General features: G+C 36.8%; 1 protein-coding gene across 1 annotated transcript in view; it reads right to left on the reverse strand.

The window, feature by feature from the left end:
• The window catches only part of atp10a (ATPase phospholipid transporting 10A), a 52,415-nt gene that overhangs the window by 20,347 nt on the left and 19,926 nt on the right, over positions 1–12,142 (reverse strand). Inside the window, exons 4-11 of the mRNA XM_056253946.1 lie at positions 11,392–11,498; positions 10,631–10,762; positions 9,389–9,519; positions 8,906–9,158; positions 7,781–7,998; positions 7,488–7,682; positions 5,549–6,110; positions 465–568 (exon numbers count right to left, since the gene is read on the reverse strand). Coding sequence (XP_056109921.1) covers positions 465–568; positions 5,549–6,110; positions 7,488–7,682; positions 7,781–7,998; positions 8,906–9,158; positions 9,389–9,519; positions 10,631–10,762; positions 11,392–11,498 — 1,702 coding nt within the window. The remainder of the gene's footprint in view (positions 1–464; positions 569–5,548; positions 6,111–7,487; positions 7,683–7,780; positions 7,999–8,905; positions 9,159–9,388; positions 9,520–10,630; positions 10,763–11,391; positions 11,499–12,142) is intronic.

Genomic DNA, 12,142 nt, shown 5'->3' on the forward strand with positions numbered 1-12,142 from the left:
AATGATGGACAGAGTGAGAGAGAGGGTTGTTGATCTGTCACACAGATCAGCACTCTGGGAAAAAGCTCACACACTTGTAAACCATCTGTGCAAAAACACTTTTTCCAAGGCAAACAAAAGTGTAAATGTGAAAATAAAAATGAGGGCTTTCAATCGATTAAAGATTTTAATTGAATGATATGTTGATAAATTAAATCAAATTAAATGCACATCAATATAACCCAAATTAATGCAATTCAGTTCATTCAAAAACTTTATTTGTACAAGTGTACTGTATATATTTTATTATATCATATTATATTCTTTGCCCACTGCATCACGTCTTACTATTTACTAGAATTTATGTACATCAAATGCATTGATTTTTTGTGTTTTGTGTATATAATTAATTGTTCTAAATTTAAACATAGATAATTATATTGTAAGGGCTGTCATTTTTAATTATTAATGAAAGTCACTGTTACCTTTTTGGCAATACAAAGCGTTCTGAGGCCATCTGCAGCATAAAGATTTAAGTAGTTTTGAGTTTTATACAAGATTTTCCTTTGTCGCTTTCCTTTGCAATCATCTGCAAAACAAAAACAACACCAGGAGAATTAGGCAACTCATCAGAAAAACACAATGTAAGCAGACAGCCTAAACTAATCACTTCAACCTCTTTAAGGTTGGTTATCTTTGTTGCCATTGGCTTGCTCAACAAGTGTTTTGACAGGTTGACTGGATAACTCTGCATTCTGAGGTTTATCGCTCCTGCGTTATTGCTCAGTGCATTGCTTCCTGGCAGGAAGAGCAGAACAAACTGTTTGGGATGATCACTTCCCAACATGGATGACTGTCAGCCAAGATGAGAGGGTGAGGGTGCCAAACCTCACATTTTCACAGAATGATTCATCACCACCCCTGCAACTGTGGGACGACTGGACCTGTTTTTCCAGAGATGTATGTATTGACTCCGGTATTAAATGCTCTTAATAATTCTATAGATAAGCTAAATCCCCATATCATGCCTTTAAATGACCATCCAAAGAGTGAAAATAAAAACGGTATCAATGTCATCAAATTAAGCAACAGTATTAAAAGGCGAAGTGTGCAATTTTAAACTAGTAGTAACACAAATGGAGTGGTATCATTCCTGTCAACAGCACACAGAGTGTGGGAGAACCTATGAAACCAAGTTTAATACTTTAGTATGAGCAAAAGTAAGTGATGCTTCCACTGCACCATTAATGCCAGCATGTTTCCCCAAACTCTCCTACAGTCTTATTGTTGAAAAGTTGTTGCAGAACTTGACATATTTGGACTGTCTAAATAGAGAAGCTTCACAAAACCACTGTACTATTCCTTTGGTAAGTCAACCTATGGATGGCTTAGCGCTCCATGTACATAAAACTAGGAAAGGAGAGAGCAATTTTATATAAAAAAAAAAAAAAAAAAAAAAAAAAAAAAAAAAAACCATTCACCTAAAAAAAAAACCCCCATAAAAACACAACAACATCAATAATAATATCTTTGCCTTTAAAGCTTACCTAAAAAACAAAACACCAAAAACAAACAAAAAACTAAAAACAAGACACCAAAACCTTAACAGAAAACAAAACCAGACGAAAAAACTAAACAAAACAGTAAAAACTAAACAAAACTACACCAAAAACTGAACAAACAGACATACCACAAAACACCAAAAACTAAAAAAACAAAACATAAAACAAGACACCAAAAACTAAACGCAAAACAAGACACCAAAAATGAAAAACAAGACACCACCAAAAACTAAACGCAAAACAAGACACCAAAAATGAAAAACAAGACACCACCAAAAACTAAACGCAAAACAAGACACCAAAAATGAAAAACAAGACACCACCAAAAACTAAACGCAAAACAAGACACCAAAAATGAAAAACAAGACACCACCAAAAACTAAACGCAAAACAAGACACCAAAAATGAAAAACAAGACACCACCAAAAACTAAATGACACCAAAAAATAAACAGCAACAACACAGAAGGCCTAGACCTGGCTGTAGTAATGGATTGTATAATAACTAACAGCTTTAGTCTGGAAAAGTAACCAGAGAGAATGTTACTCACTAAAATAAAAATTATACACCAGTGCCATATTACTGAAAGACGGAAATTACTGCCATTCCCACAGCAAAACATGGTGTTCTTTCCAACATTCAGAAACATTTGTCTATGTGCTTCATTTTAGCATGTTACATAATGACTGGAAACACACAGGTACTGTTTGATTTTTCCAAATCTTTATGGTTGCATGGTCAAAACTGCTTTATGTCAACGAAGTTATAACTTCAAATTTACAACAATTCACTGCTCAAAACATTGAAAGCTGTGTGGCTCAAGCTGGCATCTGTAGTCTGTTTTTGCACATTGTGTCATTACAAGCATGGCAAATGTCCCACTGCTTCTGAAAGCAGCTATTGTACCTTCAGTTGGTCCACTGTGCTAATTGGAAGCCCACACCCAGAGGTGAACAGTGGTTCTGGATTCAAAAGTACAGGAAAATATACTGAGCATGTGTGTCGTGCATGAAATAATCCACAGTCTGTAGTGAGGCACAGTCTGGGTGTGTGTTTGCGGTCTCATGCTAACTAACCCCACATAGGCTAGACACTAATAAACCTAGGTCTCTAAACACATTTCTAGACTGCCAACTAAACACATGTAAGAAAGAGCAAACGAGAGGAAACTTCCTAACTACTTGGACTAGAAATACTTATGGCCCATATAGCCAGAAAAAGTCAGCACAATCTCAATTTTCAAAGCACTAAACCTTAATAAAGTTTAACATTTTTTTATTATAAAAATCATTAAGACAAGAGTGGTTTTCTCTTTATCTTTTGTAGTTTTATCAACACAGACAGCAGCAGGATTATTAGGCTGCTGTAACTTTAAGACCTGCACAGATCCAATACAGACTACTGATACTGTACACATGCGGTTTCTTTCTCAACTATTTGCATTCAGTTAAGACATAACTGATAAGGTTTACTAGGATACTGTGTGAATTTGTCTTTTCAATCACAAGACGACGTGAAGAAAGAGCTCAATTCAGTGTTCACGCGCTGTCTAAGACACGGCTTGAGTTAAATATCCTTGAAACGATACATTTACTTGAGAAGCAACACTGTTTTATTAAGACCATTTATAGATTTATTTACTGTAGCTTGAATAAATATTTTGTCTTAAAACGAGGGATAAAAATAAGTATAAGCAAATTAAACAAAGACTTAATATCTTTGCAGTGTTGCTCCAAGTAAATTAATCTTGATTTAAGTGTATTTAGATATTTCTACTATAAAACAAGACAAAATATGATTTTCTGCAGTCGGCGACGAATAACCAGAAATTTGTCCGTCTAAAAGCCAGAATTGTCCGTGACAGTTCAAAAATATTACCAAAATATTCAAATAACATTTTAAGCATGAATTATATTACATATTTTACAAAAACAGCTTTTTAGCCTTCTGGAACTGCCATATTGACACATGCAAGTGCTTTATTATGTATTTGTTTGTTAAATTGTTTGCTTTTGTAATTGGCAACATACTACAGTGAAAGAAAATGTAAAAAACAACAACAAAAAAACCCAAACAAACCACATGTTCTCTGCTCTTTCCTAAAGAAAGTTGAGCAACTAGACTGCTCGTGAACTATTCTAAGCCATAGTTTTATCTCTTTTTTTAGGCTCTCACATTGACATTTAGATATAAAGCACAGGGCTATGCATGTAGTACTCCTGTTCAGTCATTTTTGTCCACAGCATTAGAGAAAACTGCCACTGAGGCGGTTCTCGTGCCTGGAATACTAACAAGCCAGTCTACCTGTGCCATTAAGATAGTTTATTACCACTAAAACCCTTGGCTACATCAAGAGCGAGGAACAAACTGGAAGCCATCCAGCAGATGTTTGGGTGAAGGGGACGACGGGGACGTGACCTTACCATGCTGACTTTGTTGGGAATTAAATGTCTATCAGCATTGATCAACTGTGTAAATCAAAATCCAGGGGCCACTTTAAGCACTCCAAAGACATGACCAGTTCAAAACATATCCTGAAAAAACAAATCACACCGTCTCACTGTCTGCTCTTAGTAGATGGTTGCCAGCACTCTCTTTTAATTTCTTGGAAAAGAAAAACAGTATCCATTTAATGTTCTGAAGAAATCAGATGACTTTCGGCCATTTGGCCGTGAGCCGTTATTCATTAATTCTGCTGGAATAGGCCTCATGCACTGTCTAACTGGGACATGGAGAAGAGAAAACAGACTTCATTAAAACTTTAATACGATCAACAAATATTCTAAACCATAATCAACACTAAACATCAAAAACTAACCCAGAATATTTGATTCATTTCATATGGGGGGAAGGTTTGACAGCATGCCAAACTTTCGTTAATCTGAATTCCAAATATAAAAGAGAAGAGCCATCAATAAATAAAATGAATAAATCTAAAGTTACAGACAGTTGGAATTATAGCTGGTGAAATTTATGGAAAGTGTCTTTTAGAGATGAATGGGAATCAATACCAGAACTATAGCTTCCAACTTTCAATTAGATTGATTTTTTTTTCAATAAGATGTTATGAGTTATGATGTTTTTGTTGTAAAAAAGCAATAATTGACAACGGGCAATTGAATTAATGAAAAACAATGCACCACACTCAAGGTGGTTATATAGACAAGTTTGCTTAAAAACAATAATAAAATAAAACAATTTACTCAGCAACATCATTACAAAATTCGAATAAATTCTAATAATAATAAAAAATGCATGAGCACACAGTCGAGCACCGAAGACCAACGGCCAAGGTCAGGATTTTCATTAAATAATGCATGTGATCTCAACAAAACCTGTCGTATACCCAGATATTCTGTGATACTTTTTGTGTCTTTTCATAAAAAGCTTGATGCTGGTCGCTATTCACTGGTCGCATAATGGACAAGCTTTTTTTTTATTATTATTCTCCTTTTGTGGTCCGAAAAAGAAAGAAAGGCTTACGGCATTAAAACAACACCAGAGAGAGTAAATGATGACTTCATTTTCATTTTAGGGTGAACTAAACTTTAAAGCAGCACAACTGTTTTCTACATTGATAAAAATAAGAAATGTTTCTTGAGCACCAAATCAGCATACAAGAAAGATTTCTAAAGAATCATGTTATCTGAAGACTAGAGAATGGCTGCTGACATTTTTTGAAATACTAAAATAGAACTAAGTTCTTTTAAATTATAAATATGTATCAATATTATGTAATACTACACTTTTTTTTTATCAAATAATTGCATCCTAGGTAAGCACATATAATATAAATATATATATATATATATATCTTACCTACCCCATGGAGTCCAAACTTTTGATCTTTTTGTCTTACAGGGAGGGAAAGGGGCATTGGGATTGGGACATGACTCAAGCTGGACCGTGTCACTTGTTTTAGATTTTAAACATACGCTTCAATGCATCAGAATGGAGCAGCCCAAATTTTAAACCCTAGAAAAGGTGTGGGAACAATGCTAGCATACCTGTAGCTGGTCTGATCAAATCCATGATGACCGAATCAGCACCCTTGGTGTAGACAGTAATTTGCTCAGTCAGCGGGTGTTTTACCACCACTGACATCCTCTTTCTTGTGGAGTCAAACCCCAGTGTGTGCAGAAGCTCGAAGCTTAGCTTGCCCAAGTGTGGAAGTTCCACGGTCACTTGATCTGGTAAACGTCCAACGAGAGCACACTTATAGGCCCGGGCTGCATAAACCAGAGCTGCCTCGTCCGGTGACTCCGCCTCATATCTGAGCTCGCATTCATCTTGAGCCAAAGCTTTTGTTTTATCAAAGTTGGGTGGGACGGGGCTGAAGGCATGCTGCAGATCATGCTCCGGACGCTTCTCCTCGTTCAGCTTGGTGAGCGTGCTCTCGGCCGAAGGGGAGGACAGCATGCTGCAGCCCACTTTATGGGAGGACGAGCGGTTGGTGGTCAGACTGGAGGAGCTGCTGCTGTTGGAGCCAGATGTCAGGCGGCTTGGAGTGAAGCGCTTGATGAAGTCCTCGATGGTCTTCACTGGAGACTTCAACTCGAAGCGACGCACCTTGATAAGATCCAAAGAAATATTGTCAAAATAAAACTCCTTAAATATTTGTACATGATTGAGTCACTTCAAAAAGTCACGCAACAGTTGCTTTTTAATAAACTGGGAAGGTTCATTCCATAATAGAAGACAAGGCAAATGTTTTTTCATTGCACATATGGTGACCATGAGACATATTTGAATACTTAAGCATACTTAACACATGAATTCAGTTGTTTAAAACATATCTAACAAGCATTTATTTTAAATGACAAAATAATTTACGAAACATTATTTATTAAATAATTAAATAATGTATAGTTATTTCTTTTACTTAAAAAACATCTGTGTGAACTGACTATATATATATATATATATATATATATATTATATTCACTAAAAATCACTTTAAGATCAGTTGAGATCAAAAATGAGAATTGCTCATAACGATCAGGATGTTAGTTGGTTTGTTACTACATGGACAAAGGATTCCACTGAAAGGAGATTATTCATTTTTAAAATGTAGTTTCCCCAATGTTTAAGCAACTGCATGTTAATAGAGAAGGATGAATTACAGCAGAACTTTAAGCAGTTTATCAGGCATCCATTTAATTAAACACTAAACGCAAACACTCAGTTTAGGCTCAGATTTGTATCATGAAGGGAGGATAAGTCTTTGATTGCAGCATCAACCTGAACTTACAAACACACTATGAAGTACGCAGATGGCAACAGAGAGGGTGGGTTTTGAGGGAATCTCATGCCATAAATTCACAGAGGGTTAAGATTACACAATGAAGGATAGGCCACACATCTTTAACACAGAAACAGGAAGTAGCTCCTACTCTACAGAAAAAACACAGGAAGTTAACTGCGGCCAAAACATCCCACTCACAGTCAGTTCTGAGGTAGTGGCCCGTTTGGTCTGTCTGCTAGAGATGTGCAAAACTAGTCGATTAAAGATACTGCTGCTAGTTGACTTGGAAATAGTAGTCATTAACATTTTTTTGCAAATTTAGGGCCAGATTTACTAACAGCTTGCGCCAGCGCAAACCCTCTTCTGGCATAAAAAAAAAACCCTACTGACAGGATTTACTAAAGACACGCATTGAAAAATTAGCGCTGAAAAGGCGCGGACAGAGTTATTTTTGCGCCTGACCTTATTGCATACGCATTTGTAGGAGTTTCCATGATAACTGAAATTAAAAAATAAATCATGCAAGGAGATTTACTAATGTGTGGGCTAGTCAATTTACTGGTATTTGCGCCATTATTTACTGCAAAAAAAAAAAAAAAACACGTCTTAAACCAGATGCTAATTTTCGCTGCTCTTGGTAGATAACATTGGTCATTATGAAAATGGAATTAGTCTTGTGCACATCCCTACTGTTTGCTTACCTTCTGTCTGGGTTGATTGGGTGAGGACACAACAACAGTGTTGCAGATAGTTAGGGCGATGAAAAAGTCGAAGATGTCACACTGGTCAGGGGGGATCTGGTTCAGGGGCTGACTGTGAAAACGCATGAACTCCATTTGACTGCTACACTCATTGACCTTATCCATGAGCTGGGGATCTGGAGTGATGTCCTTCTCCTGTCAAACGGATCAAATAAAATGGGAAAAAATTAGTAAGCATTGGGTTACTGAGCGATACATGAACAGCTTAATGTGGAATGGAAGCACTTGCTAACCATAGGACTACTGAAGGCAGTGTGTTTGGACAGAATGCTGGCCCGTTTGGCTTCGGCTCTGCTCCCGGTGCGACGGTGAGATTTGGTGCTCTGGGTTCGCAACACCACTTTTCCGCTCTGGTGACTGGTGACGCTGTCCCGCCGCGGGAGAGTTCCACCATGAGATGTACAGTCCTCCTCCTCTGAATCCACCTCCTGGTACATAGCAAGCCTCCTCGCTGTGGGAAAGACACTTTGTTAGACTGTTTAAAACTTAATTAAGGGCTTCATGGAAGACCTAAGGCTTTTCTTAATACTAATCCTGTATTTGAACTGTCCATTTGGGGCACAGGCTGTAGAGGAAGTGAACCACCAATATATTCAATATTACATTATCTATTTATTACTTATAAGGGCTGCTTAAGACTGTTGCATGTTAATTTAGAAGCCCAAGCTAAGATATCGTATTTATGTTTTTTAAGTTTTAAGTTTTGCATGCTTTTTAAAAGGTCTCTTATGTTCATCAAGGCTGCATGCATTTACTTGAAAAATACAGTAAAAACAGCAGTATAATGAAAAATTAATACAATGTAAAATAATTGTTTCCTATTTTAATATATTTTAAAGGTAATTTATTCATGTGATGGCAAAGCAGAATTATCAGCAGTCATTACTACAGAAAACCTTCAAAAAAAACATTTCTTATTAGCAATGTGCTGCTTACTATTTTGTGGAAACCATGATGCATTTTTTTTCCAGGACTCTTTGACAATAGAAAGTTAAAAAAACAAACAAACATTTATTTGGAAGAGAAAACTTTTGTAACTTTATAAATGGCTTAACTGTCACTTTTGAGCAATTTAAATCATCCTTGTTGAATAAAAGTAATAATTTCTTTAAAAAATAAATCTTCTACAATCTTCATTTTGGGGGCTTTTTGATATATGCCATTAATTGCAATCAATGTGATTAAATAAGCTAATCAGCGTTTCATGTAATTCATTAGATTCAAATTTTACATTCTACATTGATTGACAGCATTATTATTTATACAACATATTGCTCATTAACAGAGAATTAATGTTGTGTGTCCATAGAACCATAATAGCCCTTGTGTTGGGCACAGAAGACACTGATAATCCTAACCATTGGCATCATGCGAGTACTCGACTCCTGCCACAGTACAACGGCGAAACACCATCTTGTTTTCTGTGAGTGTGCCGGTCTTATCAGAAAAAATGTACTGCATCTGGCCCAGGTCTTCTGTGATGTTCAGAGCCCTGCACTGGAGGTGAGAGTCTGTTTCCTCATCATACAGCTCCATGTCCTGATGGATAAAGTATACCTGGCATATCTTCACTATTTCAATGGAAACAAAGAGTGAGATTGGGATCAGCACCTGCATCAGAGAGAAAGAGAAACCGAGAGGTTTGGTGTAGATTCATAGGGTTATCATTTCAACTACCAATGAGCCTACAATAAGACAGGAATTTGAGGAACAGTTCATCCCAAAATTAAAATTGTGGCATTGTTTAATCGAATGGTTTCTCCAAAATTTGGAATTTGGAATAGTTCTACATAAGAGAATCTGCAGCACATTGTAACATTCTCACACCACTTGCTATTCACCTGGAATACTATAATCATGGTCAGGAAGAGATAAATGGCTGAGACCACTGGAGATAAGTCTGTTCCTTCTGGGCTCAGGACGTCAAAGACGGGCCTCTTATCTCCGTACTGAAACATCCACAGGCCATGACCTAAAGAAGGTTTGAGAGACAAACACTTGATTATATAAAGCAGGTAAAATGGAATCATGGGTATTGTTATTCAAGAGACACTGAAGATGTTAAAGCAATCTAAGAATGTTTAAGGAAACCAAAACAGTTAAACCACTACTTCCTCTCCAACGCTTCCTCAAATCAGATACATTCATCAACTGCTGTAGGAGTATTTTTTCATGTAACAGGCATTACAATATAAAATTCTGTCGTTAATTACTCACCCTCGTGTCGTTCCAAACCTGTAAGACTTGCGTTCATTCTCGGAACACAAATGAAGATCTTTTTGATGAAATCTCAGACTTTTCTGTCCTTCCGTTGACAGCTACGCAACTGACACTTTGATTCTTCAAAAAGTTCATAAAGAGATTGTAAAACTAATCCACATGAATTGAGCGGTTTAGTCCAAATTTTCTGAAGTGACTTTATATGATGAACAGATTGAATTTAGACTTTTATTCACATATAAACATTCATCAACTCTGGTAAACAGAAGCTCAAGCAGGTTCGCTTGACGTGAGGGAACCAATGAGGTTTATTCTCACACTTCAAGCTTCTGTTAATGTTAGCCGATCAATGTTTAAATGTGAATAAAAGTCTAATTTAAATCCGTTCGTCATATAAAGCGATCAAGGCTCTTCAGAAATTTTGGACTAAACTGTTCAATTCATATGGATTAGTTTTATGATCTCTTCATAAACTTTTTGAAGTGTCAAAGTGTCAGTAGCGTAGCTGTCAATGGAGGGACAGGAAAGTATATTCATTTGTGTTCCGAAGATGAATGAAAGTCTTACGGGTTTGGAACGACTACAAATGTTTGTTTTTATTTGGGACTCGATGGAAGCAAAAGATTATTCATGATAGATGAATGTGGCAGCTTCACATGATGTATCAGTAAGACTCAAAACAGTAACTAACAGTACAGTAACTAATATTATACAGATAGTTGGTGATAGTTCTGATGGGATGAGCCACCTTTAAAGTAGCCAACAAACACACACACACTTCAAAAATCTCAGACATGAAAACATTAGTATCTTACAAAACTATGTTTACTAGAAAAAAACTATTGATGCCAAGGGTTACATACCAATGGCGGAAAAGAGGCACATGACTAGGAGGATAATGACACACCAGAATACGTCTACGTTCATCTGCCGCTCAAGTTTGCTGCGTTTATAACGAGGGCCGTTGTTGTTCAGCATTGCTTTTGTCTCATGACCTGAGAATCGGTACAAAACAAAACACTGTAAAGATAATATGAGCTGCACCAGTCAGATGACCAATTAACAATTCTGGCATGTGTATGTACACATGAAATGACAGGAAACAGAAAAATGTACATTTTAACAAAGTTGTTCTTTTAATGGACTTAATAGCAGGCATTTACCACAACTTTCATTATTTTTGCTTCTTTTTAAATGCCATATGCAAAGATTAAATATAAAAGATAAAAATAATAATAGATATTAATGATAATTATGAGCCATTTCATTATATCTTACCATTTAACGCTATTTACACAGATTTCCTTCACAATCAATCATTTTGACTACTAATAAAGTTTAATCAAATTTTTATTTTTTTTACATTTGTCAGCGAATAACACATGACGTGTGAAGAAAAATAAAGAAAATCAATGTAAATATCACTTTTGAACAAAATATTTAATTGCACATCATTTCCAATAAAGCTGCATAATTTGTCGGTTATGCAGTGTGAAAATATTCATTTTTGGGATTGCAATAAAATGAACTTAGTTGGACAAAGGAGAGCTGTTAAACACAATTCATAATGGTGGAAATTAGTAGTGGACGTTTTCTGTCCTAGTTTGGATAGAAGGCAGCGTACCTGCATAGATGACAATTCCTACAGCCTCCTCTGTGTTGCGGATGGTACAGCCCCTAAGCAGAAGATTGTCTTTGTATAGCCCGTCTCTCCTCCCACTGCGATGGATTCTGTCATACACACCACACAGGCTCATTCGACACACTTATAATACAACATATCAGTGAGCACTATACATAATCTAGTTCCAATCTGAATTCCACTGTCCTCATTTGCTAGAATTTTAAAATTGGAAGCTAAGAATGACTGGCCCTTATAACCATATGTTGTGGATATTGCCATGGGATATCCACATAATTCTGCGTCCCTGATGTTGACCACATCGATCCATCATCCTTGACAGTCCATAGGGTTTCCCCCAGGATCCCTCTTTCTTAGCACAAAATCAATAGTAAAGCCATGACCTCACTAAAATGGCTCTGCACACAGGTAAAGTCCTGAGGCCATCTGGATCCCGCGTTCAGTCAATGCAGCACTTTTAGTAAAACCCCAAAGCCGCGTCATAAAAGAACTGAGCAAAGTGAAAAGATTCTCAGGATAAATGAGAGAGGACGAGTGGCGAGCAGGCGAGGATTGCAATCTTAAATCCAACGAGACCTCAGATCCGAATGCGCGTGATTCCAACACCGGGAAAAAGTTCCCGGAAAAAGTTCAAGAGGCCCCAGGGCTAAGCTTGCTGATAAAAAATGGCGGCAAATGCAAATTAACTCCCACTGAATGAGCGCTGAATGCTAAACACCTGTGGTGGGAGCTC

Source organism: Rhinichthys klamathensis, unplaced genomic scaffold, assembly GCF_029890125.1.
Source record: "Rhinichthys klamathensis goyatoka isolate OS25496 unplaced genomic scaffold, OSU_Roscu_1.1 h1tg000109l_1, whole genome shotgun sequence".
Classification (NCBI taxonomy): domain Eukaryota; kingdom Metazoa; phylum Chordata; class Actinopteri; order Cypriniformes; family Leuciscidae; genus Rhinichthys; species Rhinichthys klamathensis.